General features: G+C 36.5%; 1 protein-coding gene across 2 annotated transcripts; it reads right to left on the reverse strand.

Moving 5' to 3' along the window:
* Positions 1-6,463: 6,463 nt before the first annotated feature.
* Positions 6,464-11,785, reverse strand: prnpb (prion protein b). 2 transcript variants are annotated; one of them, XM_084046663.1, is made up of 3 exons: positions 11,686-11,785; positions 8,102-10,355; positions 6,464-8,061 (listed from the first exon to the last, which is right to left on the reverse strand). In XM_084046663.1, exons 1-2 carry the CDS (start codon positions 11,712-11,714, stop codon positions 8,864-8,866), a joined length of 1,521 nt encoding a protein of 506 aa, XP_083902789.1. In that variant the 5' UTR covers positions 11,715-11,785; the 3' UTR covers positions 6,464-8,061; positions 8,102-8,863. The 2 variants fall into 2 exon arrangements, with proteins under 2 accessions (XP_083902789.1, XP_083902790.1); XM_084046664.1 differs by having other exon boundaries at positions 11,660-11,734.
* Between the last annotated feature and the right edge of the window lie 7,677 nt (positions 11,786-19,462).

The following is a 19,462-nucleotide window of genomic DNA, read 5'->3' on the forward strand; positions in this document are numbered from 1 at the left end:
CTAGTATCATCTATTTTGGTTGGTCACCTCAATTACTTGGCGGATGGACATTGTCAACAGGGGCAAAGTGTCCATCCAACGACTGCAGTAAGCGCTTTGATTCGCTTCTGTACAGTGAAATGTAGCCTACTGTAGTGTGTGTCAGGTCTTTGAAAGCAGGACCCAAATATATGGAAAGATCGGGCAGGAATAAAAGAAGAGTTGTGGATGTAGTAACACTTATTGGCCTTTTCAATGTGACTATAAGTATTGAATTGCAGGGTGTGCTGACTCCAAGATGCACGATGTTAGCCAATGATTGCCCTTAATAAAAAATAAAAACATCATATACCTGTGTGTTTTCTGTGCAGGGCCTGGTTTAGTCTTTGTGGTCTACCCCGAGGTGTTCTCTACTCTGCCAGTCCCTCAGCTTTGGGCATTTCTTTTCTTTCTCATGCTCCTGACTCTTGGTCTGGATTGCCAGGTTGAGTATATTGAAACCAGTGTTCACCCTAATCTCCTCTATATTTCTCTTTTTTACATTAATGTATTCTCACTTAACACGCGTGCGTGCGTAAACACACACACACACACACACACACACACACACACACACACACACACACACACACACACACACACACACACACACACACACACACACACACACACAAACACACACACACAAATGCATGTAACCATTCATACAACGATAGACGACCCTTCATTGTGTAACAAAAATGTGTTCTATTTTGTTCTGTTCTGTTCCAACTGCAGACTGCACACGTTGAGCTCTTAGTGACAACTCTAATTGACACCTTTGGTTCCAAAAATCAAATTCTTTGCCGACCAAAAAGAAAGGAGAGTGTGACTGCATTCATCTGCCTGCTTGTCTTTCTTACTGGAATTCCCTGCATCACCCAGGTGTGTGAGTGTGCGTGCATGCGTATGTGCATGCCCTTGTGTGGCTTTGAAAAAGGAAGAGAAAGAAATGCCCAGACCACTTAAAATTATACTTTGTTGTGCAAAAAATTGCAAAAATAGAAACTTACAACAAGCTGCAACGTGTGCTTGTAGATCTGCTATTTTCACTCATTATGAAAATATGAGTGTAAAACTATAAAAAATAAAACTATAAATGCGCGAAATCTCTGTCTGTCTTTTGAGTGTCCGGGTGTACGTGTGTCTGTAGTTCACATATCTCAAGAACCGTCTGTCTGTCCGACTTCAAACTCTATGAAACTCGTTGACGACCTAAGGGAGTGTAGTGCCTGACGTCAAGTCAGTCTGTTAGACGGTTGTCCAGAACCACAGTGAGCACAGAAGCAACTGATAAAGATGATCACCAATATGGACTTGTATCATGAGTTATAACCATGATAGACATATTCAACACAACTTCTACCAAGGTTCAGCATTGCTTTATGCAGTATAGAACACGGATGTGTGTAAATAACACTTCAACTCAAACTATAGAAACGCAGATCAACACAACATTTTATACAACCTTGAGTTTTTACATATCTGATTTCATATTCTGAATGAAACTTATCAAGTTTTGATTAAGTTAATTAATCTGTCTAAATCCTTGCTGTGATATTATTATAAAAATATGTTGTTTGATCAGAACCAAAAGTATAATATGCCATGCCTAGTTGTACTTTTGTGATATAATAAATTTGATCTGGTTGTTTACAGGGTGGTATTTACATCTTCCAGCTTTTTGACCATTCCATTGGCATTCCAATGGCATTAACAGCTCTACTGGAGACTGTTGCCATCGCCTGGATATTTGGCAAGTAGTCTCAGTGCTTTATCTCATTTTTATATTGCATGGTGGTAGTCAAATATTACGGTAATTCTAGCTTGCTTTTTGTATCTGCCCAAAAAATTCAATCCATTTCCAGGAGTGCGTCGTCTCTCCATCATGGTAGAAAGAATTCTGAAGAAGCCCCCAAGTATTTTCTTCAAAGCATGTTGGTTGGTGATCTCCCCTGTACTGATTATGGTAGGTTGAAGTTACATTTTATTTCACAATCTCTATTTATGCAAGCCAACAGCCTAATAGAAAAACTGTTACAGGTAGATGCCATATACAATAATATTTAATTCACGCTTGTGTGCATCAAATTACATTGGTCATTAGGCCATTGTGGTGACTTAACAACAAAATACAATATTTCCATTCTCTATAATATATTACCAGCTTAAAAATATATGGTTTGGTTCAACTTTTAGGTTATATTGGTGTCCAGTTTAATCCAATACACCCCTCTTCGCTATGGAAAAACCTATTACTATCCACAATGGGCAAATGCTGTGCCATGGCTCATTGCTTTGGTGGCCACCGTGTGGATTCCTCTGGGAGCCATGCATGAGTTGTACAATCATGAAGGGACCTTTTTAATGGTAAGTGAATTAAAGCTTTGATTCCCAAAGGGGGGAATTCAGGAACTGTAGCACCATAGTATATCATTGTAATTATACATTTTTTTTGTTTCGTTTTTTGGCAATGCTTACGGAACCATCTCTGCCTCAGATCAGAGAGCCTGTTAATGTCCTATGACTCATATCATGTCTGTCATTCCACTCCCATCTATGCAGTGATTTGCCATAACAAAAGTGGAATGTAAGCTCTGAAGTCTAGAAATCCAATAGTGCGCCAATATGTTTATATATTTTTAACTTTACACTAAAGATGCCAGCGCTTCTCACATGACACATTGATTAACACATCCATCTATGTCTGTTTTAAATGTAGAGATTGAAGTCTTCAGTGACTCCTAAAATGACGATGGAAGATATGTTTCATTCTGTACAATTGTCAATGGAACCCCAGACAAAGAAGCAGCATCTGAGCCATGAGGAAAGTGATGGATTGGTTGTTGGTAACACTCCATATACTGATCATTCTTCTTTATAGAAATAATTCCTGAAATTTATATAGCCCTTTTCTAAGTACCGTTTACATGTGTGTGGGGGGCCAGGGGGCCCCCCATATCGAAAATAAATGAATTCCTTCCAACTACTAGACATTGACTGAATATTGAAAGTATTGTACTTTTGTTCAATACTACAGAAAGATATATAGAAATATATATTTCAAAATTATATACTATCAAAATGAAGAACATTTTGGAACTAATAGGCAAAAGAAAGGAGAAAAAAAGATAAAAATGAAATAATGACTGTTAAGGGCTTGATATACTTTGTATATTAATAAAATACATTTAAATAAAATAGAAATTACTGTGTTGCGCTTTCCTATATACTAACTATATATATATGGTTGTGGGGAGGTTGGGTGGGGTGGTCCGTGAGGATTGTTAGAAAAAAACTAGTGGTCCAGAGAAAAAATGAAAAGTTTGAAAATCACTGCCTTAAGTTACTGTTTTGATCTAGAGATGCATTGTCCTTGTTAACCTTAAGAATAATAACTAATTTCTCCTTTTCTGGACTAAATTATAAAACTCATTATACCAATAGTATCATACACAATACAAACCATTGCAAATGCATAAAATGTAAAAATGGCGCAACCATTCTCTCATGACACTACTCCAATTTGCTGTTAGGTGGCAAATGATTCACTCTGGAAACATGGGCTCAAAAAAGTATATACATTTTGGAAGATGTTCCAGGTCAACAATCAATTCTTCACTTCCCAGAATTAATTTCCTGATGATTTGGTGTCCCCTAAACCCTGTATACTTAAACTAAAAAACTTGGTTGACAAAAACACCCCAATCCACAAACAAGCTTACAACATGTTGCGTTGCGGCACGTTGTGAGCTTGTAGATCTGCTATCCCCCCCAGAGGGATGCTAGAAAAGCAAGCTCAGTTTCCTGGGTATCTGACTCAGCCAGCTATTGTCTATTGTAGAGAGAGCATTGCAAGGGGACAGTCTCGTACAATCTGAATGTCCAGATGTGCAGAAGTTCTGGGTCAGTGTGGAAGACATGATATCCAACAGTTCCTATACTCTCAGCCATATGAGTGATGAATCCAGGTTTGATAAAGTAAAAACAAAAACAATTCTGTTTGGCTGGCAATAAAAAAAGTCCTCCCCTCTAACTATCATTAAAACATTGGTTATGAAGACGGTTGAGAAATTGCCTCCATTTAACGTTAAACCACACACACCCCTTGTAAAACTATTCTAATAATACCTAAAAAGAAATACGTTGTCCAATGCTCTCCTCCACTCCTGTGGATCAACTACTGTGGGTACTGTAGCAAGACCATTACTCCAATATCTACAGTAAACAACCACAGTTATCACAAGAGCACCATCCTAATGTTACAGTATGTTTGTGGGGCATTTTTGAAAGGTCAATGTGATTGTATTTATATATTATATATATATTTGACTTTTTTTGCACTTGCAAAAATGATACGCCAATAGATAAATAGAATCATGGCTCATGTATCTTGAACCATAATATGAGCCTGAATGTACACAGTATGCTCCTTATGGTAGTGTTTTAATATTTACCAGAAGCAAGCACTTAACTAGGACAGTTGGCAGGGTAATAGAAATCAGCACTTTATGACAATAATAGATCTGTTCCTGTTGGCCAAGTTTCTATCATACACACTGAAATAAACATCACATTTGCTGCATAATGGGAGGACAGTGAGGACTCCTGTCGTTAGAAAACTCCCATCAGCAGAAATCATTCAACTTCTACTGTATTAGTGATCTCGAACCAATAGCGCGCGGGGGTGCAGGTGGGGGGGTTGCAGGGGGGTTGGGGAGGAGCTATGTGCTTTCTATTGACTGGGTACAGTTATCACTGGGCAGTGATAACAGATCAATGTGCTGCTGAACTGTAAGTGGTATGATCTGAAAACAGTTTGCTGCTCCAGCATCAACGGACAAGATCTCTTCTCTCAAGGTGACTATTCCAAAAGTAAATCTGATAAAACTAATGATCAGTAACTGCTATTACTGCGTACAATGTTTGTGTTGTTGAGAAAATATTTATAATCTTATAGCATGTATGTACAGTACAGTATATGAACTATATATATATATATATATATATATATATATATATATATATATATATATATATATATATATATACACACACACACAAGCACACACACACACGCAGTATACTTACTTGAATATCATCTACATGTAGTTTGATGGTATCAATTTGTTTTTTGTAAAGACCAGTTAAATACTTTGAATGAAAGAGCCAGGGAATTGAATAAAAGCATTGTGAAAGGGTGGTACACTGTTGTGTTCAATAGATCGACAAGGCCTGAGCAGTCCTAGTGCCAAAAGAACATGCGGGTAGTTTTGTTTTTGTTTTGTTTGTTGGCACTGGTAAGCATGTGACTCAAAGCTTTTGATGTGCAATGGGCCATGTGTAAGTGGACTTAGCATCCATTTGAATTACATAGACAACTACACAGTGTTTCACTGCATTTCTGATGTTATTGTGAATGTCCTCACAAAAAATGTGGAGCTAAAATACCTGATCTATAATTTCACAACACATCACAATGCAACACATTGTGAGCTTGTATATCTGCAATTTCGGATTATTTTTGACAGTTTTGAAGATTTCACTTATGGTATGATGACATGCCCAAAATAGGGACACCAGGTTGAAAGTGGTCAAATCATACATAATACATATTGCCATTAATGCATGTATTTTTGCATGACAGGGATCTGCCATTATGATTGGCCAGCAGAAGCTTCTAATTCTCTGGGCATGCATGTTGCTTATGGCAGCGCTGTGCCCAGGTGTACACTCTAAACGTAAAGGTGGATTCCGTGGAAAAGGAAAGGGTGACGAGCTAGACAACAAAGTGCAACCCTCACCGAGCAAATCCTCCTCCAAGCAAGGCCTGAAGTTGGCGGGGGCAGCAGCAGCCGGTGCGCTTGGAGGTGCTGCCATTGGCTATGGACTGGGGTCACTTGGTAAGACAAAGCAGCGTTACGGGCATGGCTATGGCTATGAAAGAGGTACATCTGGCGCAGGGCAGCAACTATACCATCGTGAAGGCCAAGGGATCCACAACCTGTCCAACAAGCGCCTGCTCAGAAGTGGAGCTGCCACTGGTCCCATGAGTAACATCTTCATTACACTTGGACCCATTGTTCCTTTCTTAATTGGTGCCTGGATAAGGGGAATTTAGTGTCACCTTTCATCACTTGAATACAAATGTAATTGTCTAACTCATGTAAAAGCTGACAATAAAATGTCCTTTAAACAAGTTCCTCTTGTATTGCTTCATTTATGACCAAGAATGATGATGATTATGACGATGCTGTAGTGTGTAGTCTAACCGTTTGAAATATGAATGTTATTGTCTTATGGGCAGTGTCACAGGAAATTAGCTGTGTGCTGTAGTGCGCCATATTTGAAAGGTTGAATGCACTGGAGACATATTTTTATGTTAAGAGTTAATGATTTACAATGAATGCGTGTGATGTTGTTTATTTTATTGAATCCATTTCTATTTGGGACATGTAGCCTACTAAATAACAGCCATGTAAGTACCAACTAAATATCAACAGCAAAAACATTTACAGTTAGATGTATTTTCATACATGAGTAAGTACAAGCATTTACTGTACAAAGACATGACAAAGGCATGAATATAATGATACAGCCTGAGACAGAATATCCACTTGTAAAGATGAATAAGAGCACTTGGGTGATATTCTACAAGGTAAACACTGGGGCTAGTTATTAAAAGAAATTTTGTTTTAATCGGAATTAATATAAAATGGTACATTTGGAGCCGAGTCACAGAGAAGAAGATACAGCACAAAGTAAACGTTATTGTCAGATTAACATCTCGGGTGCAGCCTTTCTTTTGGTCTTCTGTTTACAACTGTTCAACAGCATCAATACAAATCGAGTTGATTATCCAATTTAAAACATTAAACTGCTGTATGTTGAGAAGAAAATTATTATAAATAAATATTTCTGTTATAAAACATTTAGAAAACAATAGGGTAATTCAGCCAATAATAATTATGAGAATGCACCATCTAATACTTTAGCAGAAAATTAAACACACAAAAACAAAACATGTTCACAGAAGCAGGGAAAAGAGAATTGGACCCAATAAAAGAATAACACTCTACCCTACTTGGCAGCCGAGCATGGAAAGATACAGACCAAGATCTAAAGAGAATAAAGGAGAAACCCTATGAATAGAGCCTTTATAGAGACCGGAGTGACTAATAAGTGGACCATTTGCCAAATACACTGCCGTTGCTGCAATGGGCAGATGCAGATATACAATGAGCTCCATAAATCTGGTGACTGGTCAGCAATAGACTTGTGATGTCCCATGTGATTTATGAATTTGTGGGAGTTCCCTCAACATCTACACCAGTTTGTTTATAGTCCCACATTTCAGGCTGCCAATACTAATGAGACCTGATTAGACATACTGTACGTATGTGACGTTACTGTATACAGTATATGTGGACATTTGAATACACTTTTACTGTTGATATATAACGTTCTAGCTTTTGTTCTGTTTTGTTTTCGTCCTTCCCTTATGCATTTCAATATGACTATTGTCTTTTGTGCATTTCCCAATATACTGTCCAGTCAATAGAACAAATACTAGAAATAGGGAAGTGCTAGAGTTGGACATCCTAACCTTGTAGTTGTGTTGATATATCTTTATTCAAGGATGGATTTATAACTCAAGCCTCTTTCAGTTGTAATTTATAGTGATGTGGCAATCACAGCACTGAACCATTAAAAAGGCTGCAAATGAACCTGACAAAAATATATACTGTAGGCTACACTGTGGTGATTTGTATAGGTGATATTTATACTCAGGTAGTGGGGTATTTAGAAGTGCACTGAGATAACTTCTTCATGAAAAATTACTTCTGTTCTGTCCAAATACTGAATTTAAAGGTCTATAGAATAATTGGCACCCTGAAATACAGGACTATGAGCAATAAGCACTGGAATAGCCTAAACAATATAACATCTGATAATCCCATATATTTTAAGTGGAAATCTGCACCTTAATCCCATACTAGGACCAAAATGGAAACAAATCCCCAGGACTTTTTTTGTGTTATCCTTTTAGCCTTTTAGCCTTTATTAGCCGTTATTATTTTACCATTTAGCCTTAATGTCCGACTGACTGTACCTCATGCTGTTTGCATTTCTGACTAATTGAGTATTGATTGATTGATTGAAATACTTTAATAGTTACTTTATGTCTACCAACATTTAAGAGAGATTGCACAATATTTCCTTGTGTTTGTGTTACTTTAAGAAAACAAAAATGTGCACATAAAATACAAACCCTTACTCTTTTGTATTTTACACCGACATGTCTTGTAAAACAAGCAAAATACATGAAATACCATGCACTAGCATAAATTATGTTGTTTCATATATGGTGTTTAAACATTCATTAATATGATTTATAGACTGATCAAAAGCTGTATGTGTAAATTAAATACTAGAAATGTTTCAACTTAGTATCAGAATCTGTATTTTCATGAAGTGCTAAACAAATACTTTCTTATATTTTGCTAGTATTTATTTTATTTGTGATTCAGGAAGTTTTGGTATTAGTGCTAATTTCAGAACATAAAAAAAAATTGCCATCAGTAGAACAAATATACTATCCTTAAAAGTGTTTTAGAAATGTACAAAGAATTTTCTTTCCCTTATATTTTCTGGTTTTCTTCCGAGTTACTCATGTGTGTGACGCAAAACATGTACAGTTGTTGCACTATTGTTTAGTTACTAAACAATAGTAAAAAACAAAACAAAAATAAAACTACTAAACTGTAGTTTTTATGGAATGATTCCTCAACAGTATGTGCTGCAGTACAGTGGAATACGTATATGACATCAATATGCTGTTTGTTCATTGAAGCAGGAGCATGCTACTCACAAGCATGAGGAGGGAGGCGAAAAGCTGCATCAGCCCAGAACTCAGAGGGTTGCTCTTGTTTTGGGTGACCACAACTTGCTGCTCAGCTTTCTCAGTCTTTTTCTTCAGATAGGGCTCAGAGTAAACCACATAAAGCTCCACACATCGCCGGGACTTAAGTTGCTCAATTAGGGCCGGGTACCCAACCTCTTCAATGCCAACTGTGTCGTCACCTTCCTCATCACCTCCGCCTGTGATGAGATCCGTCCTTTTCATGCAGGTATCCATGAAGTTATCATACGTCTTTGGAGGAGGAGAGCTGTAGTCGTAATCACGCCCAAAGTCATTTTCGTCTGTGGATTTGGAGCCATAACGACTGTACATTTGGTTGTTGTAATACTGCTCTTCTTGGGGACTGCGGAAGTTTACACTTGGTGGTCGAGGGAATCGCCCTAACCCATAGCCTATCGCCATTCCTGCCACAGCTCCAACACCCGCTGCCATCATAGCTTTCTTTGCAAAGCCCTGAGAATTGCTTGAGGGGTAGTGTCCCATATTCTGAACAGAACGTGAGAAAGGAGACCCTCCCATGCCCTGTCCACCATATCCGTAGCCTCCTCCACCATAGCGGGGACTGAGGATCTGATTATTTGGGTTCCAATTGGGTTGTCCCCCCATTCCTCCACCCGGGTAGCCCCCTGGATATGCACCAGCCTGACCATAGCCCTGTCCAGTATTCCCCCCTCTGACTGGATAACCTCCTGGGTATCCTCCTGCAGGGTAGCCTCCAGCACCTGGGTACTGATTTGGATAATTCCCTCTGCCTGGGTTTTGGTTTGGATAGCCACCTGCGGCTGGATAGCCACCTGCGGCTGGATAGCCACCTGCTGGATTCTGGTTGGGATAGCCTCCAGGATTGCTTCTAGGTGGATTTTGGTTTGGATAACCACCTGCTGCGGGATATCCCCCTGCTGGATTCTGGTTGGGATAGCCTCCAGGATTGCTTCTAGCGGGATTCTGGTTTGGATAACCACCTGCTGCGGGATAACCACCTGCTGCAGGATTCTGGTTAGGATAGCCTCCAGGATTGGCGCCTTTGCCAGGATAACTTCCACCTGCAGGATATGGATTTGGGTTTCTACCAGCAGGGTTGCTCCCCACAGGGTATCCCCCTGCTGGATTCTGGTTGGGATAGCCTCCAGGATTGGTGCCTCTGCCAGGGTAACTTCCGCCTGCAGGATAGGGATTCGGGTTTCTATTGGGAACCTGTGGCGGCTGTCTGGGGTAGTTACTACCTAGCTGAGTGTTTGTTGCTTTTGGTGGTTTTGGGGAGGATGAGGAGCCACCTCTACTGCTGGAACCGGAAGATCCGCCTTTCTTGCCGCCGCTGCTGCTGCCTCGTTTGGCCCATGTTAGGTCAGTGTGCAGGACAGCAACCATTAGAAGAGACACAAGAACCACCTTGTACAGATTTCCCATCATGTACCTATAAAGTGAGGAAGGTATTTTGGTGAAACGTGTCATGACAATAAAATCAGCCCATGACAATTAGTCCTACAAATATAAACAAATATCTTTGGCCTAATTATCATAAAGAGGACTGTGTTTGCTTCTGTAACCTATATAGGCCTGTGGTTCAAATAATGATGTACTGTAGCCTAGTGGTTCTCAACCTATGGGTCGGGACTCCCAGGGGGGTCCCTACATGATTTTGAGGGGCTCCCCAGATGACAGTAAAGAGACAATTTAAGGACTTTTAAGACCTTTTTGATACCAAAAAAAAATACCATTACTGCATCAAAAGTAATCCAACAAACTATACTGTAAAAACTGGTCAAACAGTCAAATAATATAAGAAACATGAAACATAAAGGCAAACATTTTGAATATAGCTGATCTACAAGGCTTGCGACGCGTTGTGAGCTTGTAGATCGTCTATTTTCACAATATTTGTCTGTGGAACCGAGTAAATAATTGTAATGCCTCCTCAACCCCTACAATTCCAAGTGCTTGTTGGGGTGGGGCCCAGTTTAAATATGATTATTTTGGGTGGTCCTCAGTTCAAATATGATTATTTTGGGGGGTCCCCAGTTCAAATATGATTATTTTGGGGGGTCCCCAGTTCATGATTATTTTGGGGGGTCATGGCCTGAAAAGGTTGAGAACCACGTTAACAGGGCTGTAAATATGATTGTGTAGCCTATGTGTAGGCCACTGGACCAGCCAGAGAAAATGATGTTGTTTTTCTTTCATTTTCCATGTTTTTATTGACGTTTGAATAAATGTAAGTAGGCTCCTTGATAACAACCATTAATCGTTAATCATTAAATTATTGGGGTTATTCTCTGTTTTGCTGTGGCTGTGAGAAACAAGCAACCACTTTGAAAACAAGCCCGAAAGAAGCGACTATGGCTACGGCTATTTGAAAATAGACGATCTACAAGCTCACAACGCGTCGCATTGCGACAGATTGTGAGCTTGTAGATCTGCTATTAAAAAAAAAAAGAAAACAAAAATCTTGAAAAGAAATGAGGTAATTTTAGCTGTGAGTAAAAAAACAACAACAACAACATATATTTTGTAAAAGAAAATAAGCTACATATTATTTTGCGGGCCGTCATCATCATCACCCACTCAGTGGCAACAATGACACGACCATCTGTTTTGGAACAACGCAGTAAGCTGTGTCCGTTACCATGATGATAATAATAATAATAATGCGTCATCGCAGCATTCGCTATAAGCCAGATATTTATTACAGTTAAATAACGTTGCGGCGTTAAATATTACCGTTGTGTATGGTTGGATTTTCTTACCCAAAATTGGTGGCTGGTGGTGGCCTCATATTTGAAGGATTTTCATCAACCACTGCTGCGATGTGAGAGGAGAGGATCTGGTCCTGTATGGGTGTTTCGGAACAGTGTTGCCAGGTTTTGAGAGAGGAACAAGCAACCGGATCTATGAAAACAAGCCAAAAAGAAGCGAGCCCTTCGCCCTTTAAACATAATACATTGGCTATTTGAAAATAGCCGATCTACAAGCTCACAACGCGTCGCATTTCTTTTTTTTTTCTTCTTTTTTTATTAAGAATACTTTTGAAACATTTCAACAGCACAAATCTTGTATGGGGGTCCCTGGCATAACATGTTTTTACATGGGGGTCTGCAGACAAAATTCATTTGGGGGTCCTTGCTTGAGAAAATGTTTGAGAAACACTGGTTCAACCTGTGGGTTGGGATCCCCAGGGGATCCCCAGATGATTTTTTTTGGGGGTCCCCAGATGACAGTGAAGTGAACATAAGGACTTTTAAGACCTTTTTAATACATCTAGAAATAAAAGAAAAAAGACCATTAGGCCTACTGCATCAAGTAATCAACACATTATTCTACAAAAGCTGGTCAAACTGAGCTTGTAGATCGGCTGTTCACAATATTTATCTGTGGAACCTAGTCAAACTAATGCCTATCAGGTTGGGTGGGGGCCGCCCCAAAAAAAAAAAAAACAAGCCCAGTCGCTTAAAATGAGCGGACATGGCAACACTGCTTCAGAATGGGTGTGCTCGATTTACTGCCCACTAGTGTGTGTTGTTTCACACATCATGCACCAGTTAGTCTGACCTAAAATGAACAAATAACGGGCTGCTTTACATGCTTAAACTCCTGCTTCTTGCGCGCTACGCATATAATTTAATGAACAAACGTGGAAGTTTGCTATTAATTACGCTAACATTACATCACGTGTTCTTTGTTGGTCATAACCATGGTCATAACAACGCGAGAAGTGAAGTAGCTGATGGAAATGTATTTTTAAATGTTGTGTGTTGTGAGAACTTGATCATTTTAAAGGAGGTCAGTCACCGTTGGTTGTTGTGGACTTTTATAGATATATTTTATAGAATCTAGATCATATTTGTTTTACATAGAATGTTACCACATATGTAGAGACTAGAGAGATATAAGAAGGAAACAGTTCGCACTAGGTGCTGGGCACCTCGATGTAAAATTGGCTATTTTGTCCAAAATGTTTTTTTTAAATATATTTGGAAAATGTTTTTAAGTAAAGTAAAGTATACATGATGTAAACATGCATAGTAGTGCCCATCTATCCTGTTACCCTACAATAAACTTTGATTGATTGATTGATTGATTGATTGATTGATTGATTGATTGATTGATTGGTTGGTTGGTTGATTGATTGATTGATTGATTGATTGAATACTTTATTTAGAAAGACATGGTAAAAGTACATGGAAGTACAATTCACAATACAAGGTCCTCTAAACTGGATCGCTCATATAAAAGCACTGGCTTATTTAAAATGAGATCCCTGTGCACTCAAATTATGATGACATTTAAGACATACAAATATACACTACTATGCAGAACGTCATACAATCAGTTTATGAAAAACAAGAAATACAATAGACAGTTTTAGGGGGGGGCTCCTGAAGGTGATTCTTTAGGGCAGTTTTGAAATTTCCACATTTTTGTTGAATAGCATGAGAAAGAGTTCATTCCTTTGTTTGCGCCAAATCTGGGTTGAACATGATCAGTGGAGCTGCCTCTGGTGTTATGAGTGTGGACATCATTTACGTTTTGGAAGTATTTTGAGAAATACAGGGGGATCCCAAAGTTGTGTCGAATCTTGTAGACTAGGCCCATATAGCAAGTTGCCATACTCTATCCTCAACCCTGAGCCATCCAACCCTAGCAACGTGAGCAGGGGTTAGATGGGTTGTATGATTGAGGCCAAGCCTTACCAGATTGTTTTGGGATGTCTGGAGCCTTGTTTTAAGGCCTTATGTGTTGTTGTGATACCATGAGAAGCATGCATAGTCGAAATGACAATGGATGAGTGAGGGCCCCTGCAAGAATCTTCAGGGTATTCTTACTGACTAGAAAGTTGATCCTGTACAGAAAACGTGTTCTTTGATTGACCTTTTTGATAACTCTTTCTGCCATCTTATCACCAGAGAGGGTTGCCTCCAAGATGGGAATACCCAGGTAGGTAATTACGAATTGTTTCTTGTGATAACATCGTCACCCGCGCTTTGATTGACTGCGGTCACGCTGGCCGCTCTTTAGAGAGAGTCAGTCGCGCTAGCCGCGCTTCAAAAATGATTGCGCAGCTACTGGTTTTTTACGGTTAGGCGGACTGATGGTGCGTTCAATGAAATCGTAAATCCCAGTTACTTCAATATATACATGTAAAAATTTAATAAAACCAACTAAAAACATTGTTTGTGTCTAATGTTCTCGTCTGTGATTATTACCGAAATGTTTTACTGCACAAATTATTAATAATAAAATATTGTATTATTACAAAATCCCATACAGTTCAATGTAATTCTTTGGAAAATCAGTCAAAAAACATAGTTATCACCCAACAACTAAATATTAATGTGTCCCATGGTCTCTTGTAAAGCTGTGATGATTATCAATATGTTTTACAGCAGCAATTATTAAAAATAAATTATTGAAATATTACAGAATCCCATCCATTTCAATGTAATCTTTAGAAAAATCATAAAAAATCCAAAAAACATAGTTATCGCCCAACAACTATATATTAATGTGCCCCATGGTCTCCTGTGCACCTGTGATGATTATCAATATGTTTTACAGCAGCAATTATTAATAATAAATTATTGAAATATTACAGAATCCCATCCATTTCAATGTAATCTTTAGAAAAATCATAAGAAATCCAAAAAACATAGTTATCGCCCAACAACTATATATTAATGTGCCCCATGGTCTCTTGTGCACCTGTGATGATTACCAATATGTTTTACAGCAGCATTTATTAATAATAAATTATTGAAATATTACAGAATCCCATGCATTTCAATGTAATCTTTAAAAAAATCATAAAAAATCCCCAAAACATAGTTATCACCCAACAACTATATATTAATGTGCCCCATGGTCTCTTGTACACCTGTGATGATTACCAATATGTTTTACAGCAGCATTTATTAATAATAAATTATTGAAATATTACAGAATCCCATCCATTTCAATGTAATCTTTAGAAAAACCATAACAAATCCAGAAAACATAGTTATCGCCCAACAGCTATATATTAATGTGCCCCATGGTCTCTTGTACACCTGTGATGATTACCAATATGTTTTACAGCAGCAATTATTAATAATAAATTATTGAAATATTATAGAATCCCATGCATTTCAATGTAATCTTTAAAAAAATCATAAAAAATCCAAAAAACATAGTTATCACCCAACAACTATATATTAATGTGCCCCATGGTCTCTTGTGCACCTGTGATGATTACCAATATGTTTTACAGCAGCATTTATTAATAATAAATTATTGAAATATTACAGAATCCCATCCATTTCAATGTAATCTTTAGAAAAATCATAAGAAATCCAAAAAACATAGTTATCGCCCAACAGCTATATATTAATGTGCCCCATGGTCTCTTGTACACCTGTGATGATTACCAATATGTTTTACAGCAGCAATTATTAATAATAAATTATTGAAATATTATAGAATCCCATGCATTTCAATGTAATCTTTAAAAAAATCATAAAAAATCCAAAAAACATAGTTATCACCCAACAGCTATATATTAATGTGCCCCATGGTCTCTTGTGCACCTGTGATGATTACCAATATGTTTTACAGTAGCATTTATTAATGATAAATTATTGAAATATTACAGAATCCCATCCTATTCAATGTAATCTTTAGAAAAATCATAAAAAATCCCAAAAACATAGTTATCGCCCAACAACTATATATTAATGTGCCCCATGGTCTCTTGTGCACCTGTGATGATTACCAATATGTTTTACAGCAGCAATTATTAATAATAAATTATTGAAATATTATAGAATCCCATGCATTTCAATGTAATCTTTAAAAAAATCATAAAAAATCCAAAAAACATAGTTATCACCCAACAGCTATATATTAATGTGCCCCATGGTCTCTTGTGCACCTGTGATGATTACCAATATGTTTTACAGTAGCATTTATTAATGATAAATTATTGAAATATTACAGAATCCCATCCTACTCAATGTAATCTTTAGAAAAATCATAAAAAATCCCAAAAACATAGTTATCGCCCAACAACTATATATTAATGTGCCCCATGGTCTCTTGTGCACCTGTGATGATTACCAATATGTTTTACAGCAGCATTTATTAATAATAAATTATTGAAATATTACAGAATCCCATCCTATTCAATGTAATCTTTAGAAAAATCATAACAAATCCAAAAAACATAGTTATCGCCCAACAACTATATATTAATGTGCCCCATGGTCTCTTGTACACCTGTGATGATTACCAATATGTTTTACAGCAGCAATTATTAATAATAAATTATTGAAATATTATAGAATCCCATGCATTTCAATGTAATCTTTAGAAAAATCATAAGAAATCCAAAAAACATAGTTATCGCCCAACAGCTATATATTAATGTGCCCCATGGTCTCTTGTACACCTGTGACGATTACCAATATGTTTTACAGCAGCAATTATTAATAATAAATTATTGAAATATTATAGAATCCCATGCATTTCAATGTAATCTTTTAAAAAATCATAAAAAATCCCAAAAACATAGTTATCACCCAACAACTATATATTAATGTGCCCCATGGTCTCTTGTACACCTGTGATGATTACCAATATGTTTTACAGCAGCAATTATTAATAATAAATTATTGAAATATTACAGAATCCCATCCATTTCAATGTAATCTTTAGAAAAATCATAAGAAATCCAAAAAACATAGTTATCGCCCAACAGCTATATATTAATGTGCCCCAAGGTCTCTTGTACACCTGTGATGATTACCAATATGTTTTACAGCAGCATTTATTAATGATAAATTATTGAAATATTACAGAATCCCATCCTATTCAATGTAATCTTTAGAAAAATCATAAAAAATCCCAAAAACATAGTTATCGCCCAACAACTATATATTAATGTGCCCCATGGTCTCTTGTACACCTGTGATGATTACCAATATGTTTTACAGCAGCAATTATTAATAATAAATTATTGAAATATTACAGAATCCCATCCATTTCAATGTAATCTTTAGAAAAATCATAAGAAATCCAAAAAACATAGTTATCGCCCAACAGCTATATATTAATGTGCCCCATGGTCTCTTGTACACCTGTGATGATTACCAATATGTTTTACAGCAGCATTTATTAATGATAAATTATTGAAATATTACAGAATCCCATCCTATTCAATGTAATCTTTAGAAAAATCATAAAAAATCCCAAAAACATAGTTATCGCCCAACAACTATATATTAATGTGCCCCATGGTCTCTTGTACACCTGTGATGATTACCAATATGTTTTACAGCAGCATTTATTAATAATAAATTATTGAAATATTACAGAATCCCATCCTATTCAATGTAATCTTTAGAAAAATCATAACAAATCCAAAAAACATAGTTATCACCCAACAACTATATATTAATGTGCCCCATGGTCTCTTGTACACCTGTGATGATTACCAATATGTTTTACAGCAGCAATTATTAATAATAAATTATTGAAATATTATAGAATCCCATGCATTTCAATGTAATCTTTAAAAAAATCATAAAAAATCCCAAAAACATAGTTATCACCCAACAACTATATATTAATGTGCCCCATGGTCTCTTGTACACCTGTGATGATTACCAATATGTTTTACAGCAGCATTTATTAATAATACATTATTGAAATATTACAGAATCCCATCCATTTCAATGTAATCTTTAGAAAAATCATAAGAAATCCAAAAAACATAGTTATCGCCCAACAGCTATATATTAATGTGCCCCATGGTCTCTTGTACACCTGTGATGATTACCAATATGTTTTACAGCAGCAATTATTAATAATAAATTATTGAAATATTATAGAATCCCATGCATTTCAATGTAATCTTTAAAAAAATCATAAAAAATCCCAAAAACATAGTTATCACCCAACAACTATATATTAATGTGCCCCATGGTCTCTTGTACACCTGTGATGATTACCAATATGTTTTACATCAGCAATTATTAATAATAAATTATTGAAATATTACAGAATCCCATCCATTTCAATGTAATCTTTAGAAAAATCATAAGAAATCCAAAAAACATAGTTATCGCCCAACAGCTATATATTAATGTGCCCCATGGTCTCTTGTACACCTGTGATGATTACCAATATGTTTTACAGCAGCAATTATTAATAATAAATTATTGAAATATTATAGAATCCCATGCATTTCAATGTAATCTTTAAAAAAAACATAAAAAATCCCCAAAACATAGTTATCACCCAACAACTATATATTAATGTGCCCCATGGTCTCTTGTACACCTGTGATGATTACCAATATGTTTTACAGCAGCATTTATTAATAATAAATTATTGAAATATTACAGAATCCCATCCATTTCAATGTAATCTTTAGAAAAATCATAAGAAATCCAAAAAACATAGTTATCGCCCAACAGCTATATATTAATGTGCCCCATGGTCTCTTGTACACCTGTGATGATTACCAATATGTTTTACAGCAGCAATTATTAATAATAAATTATTGAAATATTATAGAATCCCATGCATTTCAATGTAATCTTTTAAAAAATCATAAAAAATCCCAAAAACATAGTTATCACCCAACAACTATATATTAATGTGCCCCATGGTCTCTTGTACACCTGTGATGATTACCAATATGTTTTACAGCAGCAATTATTAATAATAAATTATTGAAATATTACAGAATCCCATCCATTTCAATGTAATCTTTAGAAAAATCATAAGAAATCCAAAAAACATAGTTATCGCCCAACAGCTATATATTAATGTGCCCCATGGTCTCTTGTACACCTGTGATGATTACCAATATGTTTTACAGCAGCATTTATTAATGATAAATTATTGAAATATTACAGAATCCCATCCTATTCAATGTAATCTTTAGAAAAATCATAAAAAATCCCAAAAACATAGTTATCGCCCAACAACTATATATTAATGTGCCCCGTGGTCTCTTGTGCACCTGTGATGATTACCAATATGTTTTACAGCAGCATTTATTAATAATAAATTATTGAAATATTACAGAATCCCATCCTATTCAATGTAATCTTTAGAAAAATCATAAGAAATCCAAAAAACATAGTTATCGCCCAACAGCTATATATTAATGTGCCCCATGGTCTCTTGTACACCTGTGATGATTACCAATATGTTTTACAGCAGCAATTATTAATAATAAATTATTGAAATATTATAGAATCCCATGCATTTCAATGTAATCTTTAAAAAAATCATAAAAAAATCCAAAAAACATAGTTATTATAGCGTAGCTTTAAGCAACTTCTTACAATGGGATATCATCGCCCCCTGGCGATCGCACAGAGCAACAACAGGACTCCCGGAACTCCAATGTCTATTGGATAAGGGTCAACCGGTAGTGGTATTTTTTATACCACTACCGGTTTCCGGTTTGCGTCACATGAGCTCCAGCTTAAGCAATTGCTTACTATGGGACACATACACGTCCCCCAGGGGAGCCCCCAG

Source organism: Gymnoscopelus microlampas (assembly GCF_963454915.1).
Source record: "Gymnoscopelus microlampas genome assembly, chromosome: 21".
In the NCBI taxonomy this organism is placed as follows: Eukaryota; Metazoa; Chordata; class Actinopteri; order Myctophiformes; family Myctophidae; genus Gymnoscopelus; species Gymnoscopelus microlampas.

Coding starts and splice junctions, on each gene's coding strand:
- prnpb (XM_084046663.1), bottom strand. CDS start 11,714: ATGAGGCCACCACCAGCCACCAATTTTGG. Junction 10,356..11,685: donor CCACCAGCCACCAATTTTGG/GTAAGAAAATCC, acceptor CTCACTTTATAG/GTACATGATGGGAAATCTGT.